The 20,303-nt window shown below is 38.4% G+C and overlaps 1 protein-coding gene across 2 annotated transcripts in view; it reads right to left on the minus strand.

The window, feature by feature from the left end:
* Positions 1-13,905, minus strand: part of RCOR1 (REST corepressor 1) — a 182,247-nt gene extending 168,342 nt beyond the window's left edge. The window contains exons 1-2 of one of the 2 annotated variants that reach the window (XM_034418516.3): positions 12,796-13,905; positions 12,528-12,587 (exon numbers count right to left, since the gene is read on the minus strand). In XM_034418516.3, coding sequence (XP_034274407.2) covers positions 12,528-12,587; positions 12,796-13,021 — 286 coding nt within the window. In that variant the 5' untranslated portion in view covers positions 13,022-13,905. The remainder of the gene's footprint in view (positions 1-12,527; positions 12,588-12,795) is intronic. The other variant, XM_034418517.3, reaches the window with a different exon arrangement.
* Between the last annotated feature and the right edge of the window lie 6,398 nt (positions 13,906-20,303).

Raw genomic sequence — 20,303 nt, forward strand, 5'->3', positions numbered from 1 at the left:
AACACAAGCCATAAAACAAACCATATTTTTTAGAGTATCTTGATCAGAAACGAAGTTTCTGGGTCGATAATAAGGGCTTAAAATCATAGAATTTGAAAACTTATTTCCAGAAGTCATACAACTATTAGAAGGAAAAGAAAAATAAACTTTTAACAGATATGCCAACCATTTTGTAAACTCACAGGATTCTTTTTTTTCATGATACACACACACACATACACACAAACTAGACTGTGATGTTTCTCTGTATCATATATGTGGGTATATGCATAAAGGTTATCTTTTGAGAGCTGAATGCAATGAAATTTCATTTTAATGTATGCTGATTAATGTACATTTAAAGCGATAAAGTTTTTATTCTATTCTATTCTATATCCAGTTTTCTTATGAAACATAAATGTTAAACATTAACAGTTGGAATGAAAATTCTAGCCTTCATGACCAATTCCTGAAGTACTTAAAATCTGCAGGGATTTGCAATAGCCATGAAATGTTATTTGCTTACAGTACAAAATGCCTTGATTAGTTTGTATTTCTAAGTGTCCATTTATTATGGAAATCTACATACAGATGTAAATTAGGAATAAAGCAGCAACTCTACTTTGTGTCACTGGAGATAATTCAATAGTTGACCTTTGGTTTGTTTGTTTTTTAATTTTCTGCATGCAATGTTTCTCTCATTGAAGCTACACAAATCTGGAGAATACCAACTTGGAGAAGTTTATAAAAATAATCATATAATAAACTGGGACCGGTGGTGAAATAGTGTGTTTACAGAGGATTTTTTTTACACCCTTGAACTATTATCCTATTTTCATTTTCTCCTCAAAAAGATTAGATAATTTCACAGAAGTTAAACAAAGAGACAAGTGAATATTGTGGTCTAATAGTGAGCTTGCTTCATTTCAAATCTACTTATATAAAAATAATCAGACATTGGAGAATAACTAGATGTTTCATTTTATGTGTACCTTCACTTCATATGTTTGTACAATGCAACAAAAATGAAGCAATTTAACCATCTCTTAAAGATGGAGGTAAACTCTTTATCTTCTATTCACTAGTTGTTCCCCAATTTATCCAGCAATTTAATATACTTAGACAGAAAACAAATGTTTCCTAACTACTTGTTGCAATGGTCTTTAAAATGGTTTTGTAAATTCCTTCCCACTTGAAAAAAATTGCAAGTTCAGATGAGAAATCATTTTAATTTTGCCAGGCTTGTTTGTTCTAAACATGCTGTCTACTACACATACTTTAAAAGCAACAGAGGAAAATTTCAATCTTGCAAGATACACATTGTTGTTGCTTGCTGGAATCTTAAACTCTACCAGCTGATTACAGTATTTCTACATAAAAATCAACATTTCGGTTTTCTTCACTTCAGAGCCATATAATTTAGAGAGAGGGAAATGTATTATTGATTAAAAATACCTGCAAGGCAGAATTCTTTGCTGATTTGCTACAAATCACCGAAACTTCTATTATTATGGCTAGATCTATATTCTGTTCACATCTGTTTTAAAATGGCAGAAGAATGACACAATTTTTAATTGTGCAATACTTCCTCATTTTCAGGGTAATTATTAATTAACTTATCCTTAAGTAGTCTTCTCTATCTTGGTCTTCTCTAGCTATGTTAGGTCTACAAATTCCAGTTATATTTGCTCGAAGTTTTGAAAAACCTATAATCCTATCAAAAGTCTGGAAGAGTCAAAATGCATCTGCCATTAATTTTGATATTTTTAAGCGGAAAAAATCCTGGATTGTTTTTTTTTTTTCCAGCACAGAAGCATATTACCAGCGGAAATACACACAAAAGGATAAACTGTGTTCTACAATGGTAAGATGGCCCATGCAAGCCTTAGATTTGTTCATCAGATTAAAGCATCTCCCCAGCACAAGAACCTTCGTATATTTATTATGTGTATATACCGTTTATATGTATGTATGTATGTATGTATGTATGTATGTATGTATGTATTTCTCTCTAGCCAGGTTCCACCTACGTAAACCAAGATATTATGCAGTCCTAGTTCAGTGAAATCACAATTCACTAGTTTCTGGGCTTTTTTTTTTCCTTTCTGGCAGCCAGCAGACCCTTTGCTGCCCATTGGGAGACTAAGATAGATCTATTTGGGCCTTATAAGGCCTCATCAGTTAGCCACACCCTCATCTCATGTATCCTCCCTGTAAAAGTACAATATTTGTTTTTCTTTCTTTTTCGTAGGTTTTTTTTTCTTTTTTTTAAATTTCTATACCGCCCTTCTCCTTTCGGACTCAGGGCGGTGAACAGCCAAAAATAAAACATTTGTACACAAAAGTTAAAATAGTTTTAAAATAATTAAATAAAGTTTGGCCCATAATTTAAAACATTTCAATTAAAATCAGTATCAATTTTAAAAACCAATATAAATATAAAACCAATATAGGTTTTATGTGTATTTCTCTCTCTCTTCACTGAACTAGGGCTGCATAATATCTTGGTTTACGTAGGTGGAACCTGGCTAGAGAGAAATACACATAAAACCTATGAAAAAGAAAGAAAAACATATATATATATATATATATATATGTCTTAAGTGTATGTGTGTGTATATATATATATGTTTATATATTTTTATATTATATATATATAAGTTTATATTATATATATATATAAATTTATATATATTATATATATATATATATGTTATATATATATATATAAATTTTATATGTTTATAATTTTTATATTATATGTTTAAATTATATGTTTGTTAAGGGACGCGGTGGCTCAGTGGCTAAGATGCTGAGTTTGTCAATCGAAAGGTCGGCAGTTCAGCGGTTCAAATCCCTAATGCCGTGTAACGGGATGAGCTCCCGTTACTTGTCCCAGCTTCTGCCAACCTAGCAATTCGAAAGCAAGTAAAAAAGGCAAGTAGAAAAATAGGGACAACCTTTGGTGGGAAGGTAACAGCATTCCATGCATTTTTGGCATTTAGTCATGCCAGTCACATGACCACCGATACGTCTTCGAACAGGGCTGGTTCTTTGGCTTTGAAACAGAGATGAGCACCGCCCCCTGGAGTCGGGAACGACTAGCACATATGTGCGAGGGGAACCTTTACCTTTACCTTATACCCTGTTTCATCTCCAAAGTGCTTAGAGAAACGTGTTTTGTCTCCTAACTTTATCTTTATAGTATTAAACTGGGCTGAAGGCACTGAAACTAGCTACACAGTCAGCCAACAAGGTTCAAAACCAGATAAGGGTTTGAACTCTGACTTCTCCAGTTGCCATTCTTTGCTATAAATATTCAACTTGCTAAATTCCTTTACTGTCTTAGAATATATTATTTGTTGGCTGTTTATGCCATAGCCATAACACTATACATTGTGGATAAACTGCAGCTGGAAAAAAATGATAAAACTAGTTTTATCCAACTTGGATATCCCCTAAAATTTATTGGACAATTCAGCCCCTATAATTTCCAGCCAGCATGACTGCTTAATTCAGAAGGTCATTATGACTTCTGGTATAGCCAAATATTTAGTCATAATACAGTGCAATTCAGGATGTTCAGGCATTTCAACATAAAATCCTAAAACCAAACAAATATGAATAGTGAAATATTGTAAAAATTGTATATTGCACAAACATGAGTTGGGAGATGTTTTTAGATGAATTTTAAATTACTGATCCAGCCAATTACCCAGCCCTGAACTTTGGGGCTTTGGGTTCTACTCTTTTCCAAAATTGGATAGCAAACTGTCAGCAATTGCCTGCTGCACACAGACAAGACGTTGAAAGGGTTGGTATAATGACAATCAGATGCTCTTTTACTTCAATTGTAATCCTGCTCCTTCCTAAAACAGAATCGGGATTCAAATGTTGGTTGCATTCCACAGAAATAGGTTTCCTTGCACTGCAAATTCCTCCCTAGGTATAGAATAGTTAGTTAGTACATGAGAAACTGGAAGTATGATTGTAGTTTTTTTCTTCTGCCACTCCCTTTCTTTCTATACTTTCACTTCCTGCAAATGCTTACTGTCTTTAAAATGATACTTCATATCAAAAGACAATTCTCAGAAATGTTCTTAGAATATCCATAATACATATTACCTTTTTGTTGCTACTGTTCTCCCACATTTCTGATGTATTACTAGCTCACTAAGCCTAAATCCTTGACATGTAAAATGCTGGTCAGCATTAACTTTATTTCTGCATGTCAAAGGATCCGTTTATCCCCAAGTCTGTGTCATTTTATTTACCGGTATACATGTATAGAAATGTATAGAAATTTTAAATCCCAAATATTTCTGCACACATTTTGCTGTAAAAACGAGTCTATCTCAGCATTATTCTGTCAAAAAAATGTGCATTTTTACACATATTCTTTAGTTGAGAACTACATTTCAAATCCCAAAATTGAACACAATACAAAAGATAACCTTGCTATACTTACTTTCTGAGTACTAATCAAAGAAATGTGAATTAAATCGGTTCACTTTAAAACACTAAGAATATTCATAAGTATTTCTCTCTTTAGCAGATATTAAGATTAAAACAGTAAATGTTTTCAAAGAAGAAATGAACAAGCAAACTTTCAAAAGAGCTCTTTCAAACAATGTTGGTTGTTCAGTTAGGAAGAGGAAGTTGGAAAAGATTTTATTATTGCTATTGTCATCATTTGTAATCTTCCTCTAAAGAATCTAAGATCTCATGCATTTTTTCCCACATAACTAGGCCAGAAGAGGTACCGGTAGTTTACTGGGTGAATTAAATTAAATTTGACTAGAGATTTGAACCCAGTTCTCAGTCAACTGTTGTCATTGCCTTTTTTTTTCAGTTTAGTTTTTTTTTTTAATAAACTACAGGTTTCCTCCACTTAAAACTATTTATTTAGCAACTGTTTGAAGTTACAATGGGATTGAAAAAGGTGATTTATAACCAAGCCTTACATTCACAATAACTGCAGCATTCTCACAGTCACACAATCAAAATTTGGGCACTAGGAAATCAACAAGCACTTATGACACTTACAGTGTCCTGGGTCATGTGATCACCATTTGATCCCAGCTGGCTTCCAACAAGCAAACTCAATAGGGGAAGCTGAATTTTCTTAATGACACTGTGATTCACTTAAAAACTGTGCAAAAAAGTGGAGCCCCACCCTCCATGGCAACCTAGGCTCCTTACCTATGACTGCTTAATAACTTGCAAGATTGCTTTACAACTGCAACTCAAGAGTACCAAGATTCATTCAAGTCATTAAATGAAGTACTCACATTGATATCTCATTTAATGACAAGATCACTCAACAACCAAGATTCCAATCCCAATTGTGGTCATAAGTCTATTCACTCTTTCCCCATATGCTTATGGTGTCACAACATGCTTTCTAGAGCAGCAAAGCTTGCATTACAACACTGGTTCCATCATTTGCCCCATTAACCAATTCCTCTCTCACGCCATGCCTCTAACCTTGAACTTTCTAACCAGACAAGACAAACACAGTTGGAAGCAAGCATTATACCATAAGGAACTATAATGAAAACCTTGGCAAATAAATTTCAGGTGTTTGCTAAATATCTAGGATATATGGCAGGATCTCTAGACCAGGGGTGTCAAACGTGCGGCTTCACATGACGTATCAGGACTTTTTTCCCCTTCACTAAACCAAGCGGGGGCAGGGCCAGTACGTGATACATCCAGTCCGCGGGCTTGACACCCCTGCTCTAGACTATATCTTGAACATCTTAGAAAAGCAGGAAAGAAAACTCAAAAAACAGTGAAGGATCATCAGAAGACCACTGAGAAGTTCACTCCCAATACTAAAGTAATTTAACATTATGCAGCCTCAACTGTGCATGACATGCCTATAAATGATGGGATTCAAATATCATGTTTAACCACTGCTTACTGAATACGCTTTGGTAAGTTTATAAAACATAAGTAGCCCAAAACAAATAAACAACATTGTGTCTTGAAATCTTATAAAATACATTTACCGGTACTTATTTACTGAGATTTATATATACAGTTCCAATTGCAAGAGACATTGAATACCTTACTCTCCAAAATAAGTAACCCATTAAAATAGAACAGCATCAAGAAACAACAGTCATTGATGCTGATTTTCCTTAAGAAACCATCCCACAAATATCCTCAAAAAAAGCCAGACCTTCATGGCCTGAAATACTAGCAGGGTCAGTGCTGCCCTCATTACCAGTGGTGCGCTCTTCCATAGAAGAGGAGCAACAGCAGAGGTATGCTCTTATGGTTCCTGGTGGTGACATTCCCTAGAAGTCAACATCACTTATTCTTTTTTTACCAACTGTTGATGAACCCAAGACAATATGGCAATGCACCTGATTCAACAGCATGAAATATAGATTTTCACAAAGACTGCTGATCAAAGTCATTTATCAAAGTCTCTCATTTATAGCAAACCTATTCATTCTTTAGGCAAGTGTCATCATCCTATTGCTTTTATTACATTTCTATACTTATAGACCCCTTCATGGATTATTGCCTTATCATGGTGAAAGGGCTTGCATAGCTCAATGAAGCTATGAGCTATGCCGCGCAGGGATACCCAAGACGGACAGGTCATAGCAGAGAGTTCTGACAAAACGTGATCCACTGGAGAAGGAAATGGCAATCAACTCCAGTATCTTTGCATGAAAGCCCCATGGACGCCGGAAGATGAGCCCCTCAGGTCAGAAGATGTCCAATATGCTACTGGGGAAGAGCAGAGGGCTAGTATTAGTAGCGCCAGAAAGAGTGAAGCGACTGGGCCAACAACCTTAGATTTGCAGATGATACCACTCTAATGGCAGAAAGTGAAGAGGAACTAAAGAGCCTCTCAATGCGGGTGAAGGAGAGTGAAAAAGTTTGCTTGAAGCTCAATATTAAGAAAACTAAGATCATGATATCCGGCCCTCTCAATTCCTGGCAAATAGATGGGGAAGAAATGGAGGTAGTGACAGATTTTATTTTCCTGGGCGCCAAGATCACCGCAGATGGGGACTGCAGCCAAGAAATTAAAGAATTGAGGCCTTTGAACTATGGTGCTGAAGAAGACTCCTGCAATCTCCTTGGACTGCAAGGCAATCAAACCGGTCAGTCCTAGAGGAAATCAACCCTGACTGCTCTTTAGAAGGCCAGATCCTGAAGATGAAACTCAAATACTTTGGCCACCTAATGAGAAGGAAGGACTCACTGGAGAAGAGCCTAATGTTGGAAAGATTGAGGGCAAAAGAAGAAGGGGACGACAGAGAATAAGGTGGCTGGATGGAGTCACTGAAGCAGTAGGCGTGAGCTTAAATGGACTCCAGAGGATGGTAGAGAGCAGGAAGGCCTGGAGGAACATTGTCCATGGGGTCGCAATGGGTCAGGCATGACTTCGCAACTAACAACAACAACAAAATGTATGGCTATTCACCACTCTGGACTATTAAAACAGTAAAAGCAGTAATATGCACTGATACGTAACAGAAAACAGGTCAATAAAAATATTTAGAAGCCAAAGTAGTCCTGTTTTTCTGCTTGGACATTTAAGACGTTTAATTAAAAAAGGATATGTCATGAAGATTAAACTACAGGACTAGAAAAGCATTTTCAAATAGGCACAGAAAATCAGGGAAAAGGTAGGGGGGAAAAACTACCTGGGATATTTTCCAGCACAATTTACTTACTGATTCAGGAAGAAAGAAACTTTGTTCATTTAAAAAGAAAAGGAGCTGCTGACACTAAGGGCCTACTTAACACAATTACTTCTAGCAAAGGTTCACTTGACATTGCTGACTTTTCTGTGAGTTAAAGCAGTATCCATTGTGAAGTTCTAAGTAATTTGACAATGTATACCTTTAATTACTACAGAACATTACTAATAAGGGGTTTAATGAAAAGATCGGTTTCTTTAAATTACAGAGCTCTGCAAATTCCTTAACACTGGATACAAACTACTTTTTAAAAAAGAGTAGATTACTTAAGAGTAATTTACTGTTCTTGGAATAAAACTTCAGTTCATCATGTATATACATATATATATCTATTTCCTAGTACATGTGTACAATAACTCACTGAGCACAATCCATTTCCTTCAAAATCATTAGGATTCCTCTACTCTTAACTTCAGCATACCATCTAGAATTCAAATTAAACTGTATTACAAACTGAACTTTGATTTAAAAGAACAGGAAATTTTTTAAATGAACATGGTGAGTTGGGATTTCGTTTTACACATACATTGATATTTTTCAAGAAAATTCTATAAAAAACAATGCTGCTTTCAACAAATTAGAATAGAATAGAATAGAATAGAATAGAATAGAATAGAATAGAATAGAATAGAATAGAGCAGAGCAGAGCAGAGCAGAGCAGAGCAGAGCAGAATTCTTTATTGGCCAAGTGTGATTGGACACACAAGGAATTTGTCTTGGTGCATATGCTCTCAGTGTACATAAAAGAAAAGATACGTTCATCAAGAATCATAAGGTACAACACTTAATGATAGTCATAGGGAACAAATAACCAATCAAATCCTATTAGGAAACAGTCAATATAAATCGTAAGGATACCAGCAACAAGGTTACAGTCATACAGTCATAAGTGGTTAGGTGTAACTGCCCGGGCTCATTCAAACCTTATTCAAAACTATGGTTTACTGTATAAATCATAATAGTGGATACATTCACATGACACACACAACTGACACCAACTAATTGTAGTGCGACACAGGATAGAAACAAAATACTGAAAACCGCGAAGCATCACATAGATGCAAATTTACAAAGATTCTTTGCAATACACTTTTTCCATACAAAACCTTAAGACAGTAGTCAACTGATTCTCCCCTAAGCAGCAACAAAATGATTACACCTGTGTTATAACAATCCTCATCATTACTGCTGTTATGTGAACTCGTATTGTAGGTTAAAAAGAAAGATCAGAGAATCTGATAACAGATCAGCCCATGCATTTTATTCTTAAAACCTCAGGACCATTTCATCCAAGAAGGCTCTTCTACTTGCAAGCGAATGGCATAATACACTAGGATGCTGTTTATGAATGATACAACATGTGTCTATCTTGTTGCATACATTTAACACTTTCACAAGCTCTCTTCGATCATTTGGTTTCCAAAGCATGGGAAAGAGAGAGACCTCATTTTACACTCTCAGCCACTCATTCATACCAGTCTAAAATAAAAGGTCACCAAAAGCTGGTTCCTGCCCTCCACACACTCAGAAATGTGGTCACACATATTAGTTAACTTCATATACAAACATGGCTATGGATTAACTTCCTTACGAACAATTGGCAGGGCTAGTATCAAAGAATGCCTTCCCATTCTTCTCCATACTTTTGGATTCAAACACCTGAAAGCAGCTATACACAAATTTAAAAATAGCAACTCTGAAGTTAGGCATTTGTCACATGACTAAGTTGTATGTGGAATTCATGTACTGCAGTTTCCTGGACAGATATGTTTTGGGTGTAAAAAGGGAGCTAACATTAGCCTGAGCCAAGCATATATACCGTTGCATCCTGCTAGACATAGGAAAACATAGATTCCAATCAATAGTATGAAATTTACTGTAATTACTCTCAGACTAACCATCCAATAAAGTAAACATGAGAACAGAACAGGTAAAGAAAAAACTGCATATACAATCTTCACTTTTTAAAAGAAAGAAAAAGAAGGGATGAAATAATTAGATCAACAGCAATCTGGAATGGAAAACGAATCCAGAGAGAAAATGTACATATTCTGCTATAATAAAATACCACCTTTAATTTTCCTAAGGAAGTCAATGTATATTTTTGTTCTAAGCTTCACAATTAAATTTTATATAGCATAAAGTGCTAACACATGCAGACATATTCTCATATTGTAAGAATCACTTAGAATAAAGCAACGCCGTAGCTAGAAAGATCAAAATTATTTACTCTCTATGTTGCAGGCTAGAAACTAAGTGGAAAGAATCAAAAATTGTTAAGGCCTCATTCAGTCTAAAGATGCAGAGATATGTTATAGTTCCATACACACATATTAGAAAGTAAATAGTCTCAGATGATAAGAAAGAAATTCAAAATAATATTTCTAAAGTGAGAAACTGTTTTATTAGTTCAACTCAGACACTTATAAAAAGTTTAATACGGGAAGAGGGAGAAAATCAAATACATACATCTAAACAATTGAGCTTCAACTGATCACAAGCTTAATGGAGATCCACAAAAAAAAAAATAGCTGTCAAAATAAATATGTAAGTGCAATTTTCAGCATGGTTCCCAAATTATGAGAAACAATTTGACTTTACTTTGCAGCCTGGCCTCATGGTGAAATATTGTGTCCAGTTCTTTGCATTTTACCTTACAGAGGATGTGTAGAAATCAAAGAAGTTCAAGAGATGGAAACTCTTGATGGAAATGTCCATCACAAGATAATAGAAATAGGACTATTTAGAAAAAACAGAAGGCTAATGACAGACAAGGATAGTACCCGTGAAATATCTGTCACATATGAAAGGAAAAGGCTTGTTTTCCACTTCCGAAAAACAAGGCAAGATCTAATGGGCTATTTAAGGGGAGATTTTGGTTGACTGTTAGAAGTAACTTTTTAAAGTAACAGCAATTAACAGTTCAATATTTTCAACTAATGAGAGGGATTTCATTTGTCAGTTTTCCAACAAAAACTGAACAGCCATTTGCTGAGGATGCTCCAGTTGCGTAGTTCCTGCTGCCAACAGAGAACTGGATGGATTGCAAGGCCCTTGCCTAATTCTGTGGCAGAAAACCAGGGATGTCCTGATTCATAGGTTTGGCAGCTTCATATACCTGCAAGTACATTCACTTATTATGCCAATCAGCTAACTGGATGAATCTTATTAAGAATTCCTCAGGACCAAGAGAAATGGCACATTTTTTAAATCAAACAGGAATTTTTTTGTTTTTGTTTTTTTTAAAAAACTTTAAAACCAGCATTTAAAAACTATGGAAATGAACCTTTCCCCCTTTAAACAAATTGCAGGTATGGTTTCCAATACACTCAAGTTTTTAAAAATTGTTTTACACGAACATTTGAATCCCTTTGTTTATTCAGTGTCTCCTTAACATTTTAAATTGGAAAGAAAATATAACCAAGTAGAACATTACAGAGTAGCATCTCCAAGAATGAAATTGCAAATCCTAAAAAAACAAACAAACAAAAGGGAAGCTTTTTGCCCCATTCCTGACAATAGTACCATATCTGCAAACACAGGAAGAGAATCAGGAATGCTTCTTTCTCAATGGACAAATTCGTTTTCCTGTTTGTCACCAGGTCTACCAAGCGCCCCCTAGAAAGTGCTCTGCTGCTTTTCATTAACTGCTCTCCTCTTCTCTTTCTTTGCCCTTTACTTGCCCTAAATTTCATCATTAAGAAAGCAAGAAGTGAAAGAGCTTTATTCTCCCCACTACCTCAAAAACCTAATCGGATAAAACCACTCATTAAAAAAAAAAAGTAATTGGATTTAGGTCAATTGCATCTAAAATAATTATGTGCAAGGGGGAAGGGGAGGAGTCTCAGGGAGTAGACTGGCACCGATTTTCATAAAGGGCCAGCTCTTTCTAACTCTGTGAATATGGAAATAGTAGCCACACCTGAAAACCAGCAAAAAATGAAGGTGGGGGATGATTTAAGATTAAAGCTTCTTTTTCCTTGCTATGTTAACCAGTTATCTTCCACACCACCAAAAGGAAGGATAAAAAGAGAAACATTTATTTCTAAAATAGATTTCATTTAAGGAAGTAAAACCCCAGAATAACTCCACTGTCCTCCTCTCCCCCTCTCCCCCTCCCTCCCTCAGCCATTCCCAAGTGTGCTGCTGCCACCTTTCCTGAACTCATTTCAATCTATCCATCATCAAATTCTGTTCTTCTCCTCCTCCCACCCACCCCCAACACACACACACACACCTTCCCATTTTCTTTCTTTCTTTCTTTCTTTCTTTCTTTGAACTGCTGGCCAGACATGCAATCTGGGCAGGGAGGGGAATTTTTTTACCTTCTCCCCTCTTCAATTGAAAACTCACTTTAAAAAAAAAACAACTACCAACTAAAACAACAGGAAGGAAGTGTCCTCTAATCTCACTTTTAATATTTTCGCGGGGGGGGGGGAGAGACACGAGTTAATTACACAAGCCTTGTAGCGATCCAGACAAGGCTTGGGGGGGGGGTATTAAGATCCATTAAAACTCCACGCAGATACCCCCCCCCAATAAAGTCCACATTATTAGAAGCTGCCCACAGTTTGCCACCTTGGTTGCAACCCTTAGAGAAGAGGCGAGCCTATTTATACGGCACTCGTGAGCTTTTTACCCGCGAGGAAGACCGCCATCAGGTGTGGAGGGGGGGGGGATGGCAGGAGGAGTGGGAAGGTGTAAAGAGAGAACCACCTCTTTTCAAAAATTTCGATGGAGAAGTCGTGAAAGAAGGAAGAGATTTCTGCTTTATTTGGGGGGGGGAGGGAGAGAAGAAGGGGTGAAAAAATGACTCACCAGGATCAAAGTCAGGAACAACCGCTTGATACTGGGGTCCCACTCTCATTCCTCCTCCTCCTGACATGGTTAAAAAAAACAAAAAAAAAAACCAAAAAAGAATTGTTATTTCCCAATTCTAGCTTTCCCTCCCCCCCTCCCTCGCGCGGGTTGTAGCTGTGATAAAAAAAGAGTTGTGGGGTTTTTGAAGGCTTTGAGAAAGCGGGCCAATCTTCTCGGTCGTCTTCTTCCCACCCACCCACCCACCCCAAAAAAAAGAGAGACTCACCGTGCTCCTCATCGCTGGAAGAGCCGGAGCTGCCTTCTTCCCAGTTGTTGCTGCTGCTATTCCCATTGGGCGCTGCTGCCGTTGCCAAACTTTTATTATTCCCATTGTTAGCGTTGTTGGCGCTGGCGGAGGCGCTGTTGGAAGCGTTGGCCGCGCCGCTGGCATTATTGTTCCTGCCCCTTCTTTTCCCCGAGACCTCTGGGCCCTTTTCTATCATGGTTGGCATCGGGGGGGTGGGGGGGGTGACCGGGGGGGGCGGGTGGGAGGGAGGGAGGGAGGGAGGGGGAGAGGCAGCTAAGGAAAAAAAAAAAAGCGCGGACTCGGAATTGTGTGAGAAAAGCGGAAAGAAAGAACAGCAGGACTCTTCTTCTCTTTCTGCAAAAAAAAAAAAAAAAAAAGGCAGGGGAGGGAAAAAGAAGAAGGGAAAATAAAAAAAATAAAAAATAAAAAAACAGCTCCGGGGAAGTTGGCCGCAACTGAAGGCTTCGCGCTATCCCTGCGCTATTTGCAAGTTTTTAGATTGCGGGACTTTTCCTTCCTCGCTCCTTTTTTTTTTTTCTCTCTCTCTCTCCTTCTTCTTCTTCTTCTTCTTCTTTTCAAATTCCCTGCAATGAGATGAAGCCCCGAACTTTAAAGGCTCATCCCTTTCCTTGCACTTCCCTTGCACTGGGACTAGTCACTGTCAACCTGAGCTGCTAGGCTCCCCGCGAGCCTGCCCCCCCGCTCCACCCATTGGCCGCCCGCACATTTTGGGAAGCTTTCCCCACTCCCCATTGGCCCGCCCTCCCCGTCCATCAAACCGGCCCGATGCTTCCGTTTGTTAAGTTAGGTGGAGAGGCGTATCGCCCGCTCTACGTGGTGAGGGCTTTGCGATCTCTACGCCCAATGATACAGCTTGTTCCAAGGCTACATTGTATCGTTATATAGAGGGGGGGGGAAAGAGGGGGGAGTTGGGCAGCTGCCCTATAGCTCCGCTCTACGGCCCCGCTTGGGAAGGGGGCGCGGGTGCCAAGGCACCGCCTCGGGGGACGGGAGGAGGGTCGCGGCGGGGCGAGCTGCAATCCAGGGGTCTCCTCTCGCGCTCTTCCTCTCGCTTTCTGCCCTCAGAAAGAGGGGTAAAAGAGTAGCTTGGGACTATTTTCTTCCACCACCCCTCCTCCTTGGCGGAAGGCTACTGGCGACACGCTGAACAGTTTGAATGGAATCTCCATACAAAGAAACTAAAAGAACGCCGCGAAGTGTCTCCGCGTCCCCGCCGTACAGTTTCGACGCGTGTTTCCACGCGTGTTCGTGGAAAACGGGTTTCTTCTTTCTCTTCCTCTTCCTCTCCCCCCCCCCCACCACCTTTCCGAGTGGCCAAACCTCCCTCCGTAACTGAAGCCATGTGTGTCCTTTTCGGGGAAGGAAAAAACACACACACACACACACACAAAAAGAGGTCGCCAGAGAAGGCGAGTTAGGGCTTCGGAGAGGCTTGCGGTTGTGTGGGGGGGGGGGGGGACACTTTGAATTGCTGGAGTTTTTAAGCAACCCGGGCTTAGTCTCGTGGCGCCCAGTTGAGAGAGAGAAAGAAATGGAGCTTTTTGAAGGGATAAAAGGAAGGCAACTTTCCATGCTGATTTTCCCAGGCGGGGCGCGGGGGGGAGGGGGCGACACTTTGCAAAAGGGAAGAGATGACAATATCAAGGGAAGGAAAACCCTGAATTTTTGGATTTGAAATGTGTATCCACCGACAGGCAATGCTGCTGGTTGGAATCGGCCGCTAGGGCCGGAGAGAGACAGACGGGGGCTAATGACACAAACGGGTTAATACGAATCCCAAACCGGAGTGGGGGGGGGGAGGGAAACAGCCCTTTCTCAGCTTCTTCCACCACCACCCCTCCTCGCCCATGAGGAGGAAGTATGCTGAATCTCAGAGAACGAACTTGCCAACATCTAACCATTTTTTCTACGTAAAGAAAGGCGGGGGGGGGAGGGCAGCATTGAGGATTTATATTGGAATGAAGTTATAGCCGGCCAATGCCTCATCTTTTCCTTGCAAAGGCTTATATATATATATAAGCATACAAAGGAGCCAGCTAAATGTATTGAAGACCGGCTTAGCTGCGAAGCAGAGAGTGAAACTTGAAAGAGAAAAATTGGAAATACCAAAACAAAGATGGTGGTTATTTTTCAAGATGCCTCTAGGTTCCAGTCCTCCTCTCAGGAGCCTCCTAGCCATTAGCTGTCTCCAAAACTAATTACTTTCTTGGTGCTTCCATCTTCAAAGTGGAATTAACAAAGTTAGCAAGGCATGGAGTGATGCAAAGATGGGGACTCTGCCTCTCTACGGCTGTACCGTTTAGGCAGAGAAGTTTCTGCTCTGTTCTTTTGTAAACGAGTAATGTGTAAAGATTTCTTAGGGCCTTCCCAGGGTTGAGATAAAAGCATTCTCCACTCAATCTTAAGAGTTACTACAACTATCCCAACAAGTAATTTACTTTTCCCATTGCTGATCTCTACCCTACCTCTGTTTCAAGTCACTGCAGTCACCTGACTTCCCTCCAAGGTAATGGATGACAAATGACTTTTCCTCCCAGCTCGGTTAAAGTGCTATTGCCTGTCCTTGAGCCATCAAAAAACTTATCAGCACAAAATCTGCTATCCCCATTCCAGATCCCTATCCTGTCGCTTTAGTCTGTGTCCTGGCTTGTTGCCAGAGAGTGTTGTCCAAGTGTGCACAGCATATTAAGTAAACCTACTAGTTAACCTTCTGGCTTTCCTGCTTTTTCTAAGTACGACCAGCTGAAGAGAAACTCTCCACCAATCATAGCACTGATGGGTTTAGCCATCCATCAAAACGATCAACTTCAATTGATCCAATCTGTTTCTGGAGCCCTAGTAGACAACCGCTTAAATATGAGCCAGCAGTGTACTGCAGCTGCCAAAAAAGCCAGTGCAATCTTACGCTGCATTAACAGAGGGATAGAATCAAGATCACGTGAAGTGTTAATACCACTTTATAATGCTTTGGTAAGGCCACTCTTGGAATACTGCATCCAGTTTTGGTCGTGATGATGTAAAAAAAAGTTGTTGAGACTCTGAAAAGAGCACAAAAGAGCAACAAAGATGATTGGAGGTTCAAAAAACAGTTGCAGGAATTGTTTATGTCTAGTGAAAAGAAGAACTAGAAATGAAGTGATAATAGTGTTCCAATAGGTTCACGAAATGACCAGATGATTTGGTTAACACCTGCAGCAAAAAGCGTTGTAAAATCGAGTGCAATTCACTTAATGACTTCATTGCTTACCAATAGAAATTTCAGCCCCAGTTTTGGTTGTAAGCCAAGGACTTAGAGCCCAGAATTATAGTCGCTGGGTCATGGCAGTCATTAACCACGTCGCCATGCCTGATCTTATAACCTTTTTTGCAGTGGGTGTTAAGTGACCGCTGTGGTCATCAACAAAATGCCATCGTCGTTAGGAAACCCATTTTCCCCAATGGGCTTTTTTTTTTTTTGCTAAAAACCTGAAGTATAATACCAGAAACTAGCAAAAAATGCCAAAATTGCAATCAGATGTCTGTGGAATGCTGCAAACAGACATAAATCTTAGGCTTGCGCAAGTTTGCTGCCATGGTTTAATTGCAGAACACAGAATTCCTTTGGCATTGCTGTGATGGGACTTGAGTAGGTACACCATATGTCAGGAGTTCCCTCTCAGTCCGCGATGCACCAGTGCCAAGTAACCTTGAAGCTGTGTTTAAGTGAGGCGGAGAGTTTGTGCCTTTTTCCTGGATAGTCATTTAAGTGAATGACTTGCACTGACAGTCAACCTTCTCCAGACCCAAAACTTCCGGCATACAAAGCAGCGCCTCTCTCCAAAACAGATTGAATTTGCTTCTTTCCTCCCTCCAAAGTAGGTTTAAACAATACCAGTTGAGTTTCAGGCTGCACAAAGTCTATGAACATTGTTAACTCTATAAAGTTTCCATGTTTAAATTAATAATAATTAAAAGTTATAAGTTCACAACATATCCGGAGAAGAATATGGAAATGAAAGAAAGGGAGCATTCAAAGTGCTTTTTGAATAATGCTTTTCTTTTCTCATTTCTTTCTTTCATTATACTATCAGGGAGGGAGGGAGGGAGAATGAGAATAATGTTAATGCTTATAAAATATTTATTACAGTTATTAGTGACCGGTGAGTTTATATTATAATCTGTCAGCCTGTTTGGTGTAGTGGTTAAAGTGTCAGACTAGAAATCAGGAGACCATAATTTCTAGTCTTGCCTTAGTTACAAATCCAGCGGGGTGACTTGGGGCCTGTCACTTCTGTCACCCCTACCAAGAAAGAACTGCCAAGCCACTTCTGAAGAAAGCTGCCAAGGAAAGTGCAGGGGGCAATTGCCAGGAGCCCAAAATGACATAAACTTCCAAGAGTGTATCTGACTGACATAATATTATATATGTTATAGTATATACTGTAGTTTAAGAAAGAAATACATAAATAACATGTGTCTATTGTATGTATTTTTAATTTACTCATATTCTTGTGACGCACAATTTTATGTTTGGTCTGGGAAAAGCTGCACAAAACAATTTTTTCCCACACAAGGCACGTCAGAAATTAGAGGGAACATTGCAGGGAGGTGATCAGTGGGAATCAGAGGTGAAGAGGTGGTTTGTGCAAAAATTTGGCAGTAGACCAGGAGTAAGTTCAGAGTGGGGCAGTTGGGGGGGAGGGGGAAGGGGTGTACACACACAGAGAGAAATATACACAAAGATAAATATTGAAAAGAGTCAAATTTGTAGTAATATATTTTTTATGTAATTAGTCATATTTACTGTGGATCCTATCTGATTTTAATGGGTTTTTTGTATACATTTTTTATTTTTAATACAATACACACATACTTTGTGGACAGTGTATTGACTGGGTCAAATCTTTTTAAAATAAGGCTAACTGTAGTAATACAAATAAGTATACCTAACCTAATCCTGATCTTCCAACTTCAACAGTACCATTCTCTCTTTATAATTCTTTATCATTTTTTCCATTAATTCATTTAAACATAAATAACACTTCTTTGTGCCATGTATTTGTTATCCCCTACTAAATTACTAATATTTAATATTTTTAAAATTACTCATTATTCCACCATAATTTCAATATCCCAAATGTCTAGGACTACTAATAAAGCTAAATATTAACAAAATTTAATCAATCCTGGGAATATATCTCAAAATCCCCACAATTTCTAATTCTTAAAAGTTTAAGTTCACAATATACTTTTAACACTATTAATATTAATAATACAATTAGATTACCTAATCCTAAACTTCCACCTACTAAGTTTAGCTTATTTTTAATTGTATTAGATTCTATTATCTGTTAATATATATGCTACTGTTTTCCCTATTTGTATTTTCTATTTTTCTTTTTATTAATATATTTTATCATTATCGCATCATCTCTTAACCTTTTTGGAGTTCCATCATTTATTGTCTTTTTAATCACCCTTTTATTTCTCTCTCTCTTGGAGTCTTATAACTCTTTTTGATATTTTTATACCTACTGAGCATTCCCTTTGGGTTGCCCTTTGTCTCTTTCTGCTGTATTATTTGAACACCCATCAGTGAAATTTTCTTCTTTTTAAAGAGATTTTTCTCTTTTTTTTCTTTAAACCTTTCTTTTTTTGAAGTTTTTTTTCCTGTGCTATTGTAAATTTTTAAGGAATTATCTGATTGATTCCTACTTATTAATCCTTTCTCTTCATTATCTTTATCTTCTTGCATCTCATTTTGTTTTTTTCCTTCCACTTCTTCTAATTTCTCATCTATTTCCTAAATATCATGTTCGTCTTCCCCCCACATTGTTGAGTAGCTTCTACACTCATTTCTTTATCTTTAGACAATCCCCTTGTCTCCTTATTGTTCTTTATAGTTTCATGCATGTTTTTGAGCATTAAAATTATTTCATTTGCCTCTATTATCCCTGTAGATCCATTTTGTAACAATTTAATAAAAATTACTCAGTATACCTCTAGTTCCAACGTCTCAATATTTAAAAACTCAATATAATTCAATCAATCCCACAGTTATGTCTCCAAATCCCATAAATTTATAATCTTTAAAAAAAAATAGTAATTTACAGCCTTGTGATTTTCCAATTACATATCTTCCCAATTGTCCAAATTTTAAAGTCTTATTTAACTTTTCTTCTTTTCTCTTTTCTTCTATCGCCTTTGCTCTGTCAAACAGCCTTAATAATCCAAATCCACTAGGTTCCTCCAATCTTTAAAATCCATAATCCAATAGCCAGTTTCAATAAAGTTTAGTTATTTGCAATTTAGTTCATCTTAGAAATCTTCAAGAGGAAAAAGAAACTCATTAGGTGCTCCGTCCATGGATCGCTCCAGCACAAAACCTGTGGTCCTGGTTGTCCGAGCTTGTGACTGCCAAAAATGGCCATTGTCCTTGCTGCCGTTCAGGAGAGGACCTAACGAGGAAATTGCAAATTCCTTGTGGTCCACGAAGCACTTCTTTCTTTGCCACCCCTACAAGGCAGCTTTGACCCTGTAGGGCCTCCCAACAGTGGTTACTGGCTGGATTTTGCAAGGCTTGGCAGAGCCTGCTAATTTCCATGTCATTCTCACTGCAACGTCAACCGGAAGTCCCAATGTTCAGTAGGTGTGAGCTAATTCTGCCTGGGCCATTGACTGGGAAGTATGTCTAGTTTTATGCACATTGAAATATATGCTGCTAACACATATTTAGAGCCGAGGTGGCGCAGTGGTTAGAGTGTAGTACTGCAGTTACTTCAGCTGACTGTTAGTTCAGCAGATCAGTGGATCAAATCTCACCGGCTCAAGGTTGACTCAGCCTTCCATCCTTCTGAGGTGGGTAAAATGAGGACTAAGATTGTTGGGGGCAATATGCTATTTAGTATACTGTCTGGTGTAAGCCACCCAGAGTCCTCGGAGAGTGGGCGGCATAGAAATATGAATAATAAATAAAATAATAAATATTTGTGCTGTGATTAGGTCCAAGTGCGGAAAGTCCATAGTCATATATGTCAGCATAAACTGTAATAGCAATAAGCATTTAGAGTTATATACCACTTCCCAGGGCTTTACAGCCCTCTCTAAGCAGAGTAGTGTATTGCCCCCAACAATCTGGGTCCTCATTTTACCAACCTCAGAAGAATGGAAGGCTGAGTCAACCATGAGCCCGTGAGAATCGAACTGCTGGCAATCAGTAGAATTAGCCTACAATACTGCTTTCAAACCACTGTTCCACCATGGCTCTATGTTCCTGAGCTCTTTGGCAAAAAGGCAACAATAGATTTAACTGTTATATTCATTAATAGCAAACTCTCATGAGTTGGTTTTGCTCATATTGCCAAAATGACACCATTCAAACATATGAAGGAGGTACCAGTTGACTAAGGGGAAACTTTAAGGTGGAAAGCTTCTAAGGCCAGGGGGAATCAAACACTAGATGCAGGATTTTTACTACAACCTTCATA

The sequence above is a fragment of the Pantherophis guttatus genome, chromosome 1, assembly GCF_059756535.1.
Source record: "Pantherophis guttatus breed Tessera chromosome 1, ASM5975653v1, whole genome shotgun sequence".
In the NCBI taxonomy this organism is placed as follows: domain Eukaryota; kingdom Metazoa; phylum Chordata; class Lepidosauria; order Squamata; family Colubridae; genus Pantherophis; species Pantherophis guttatus.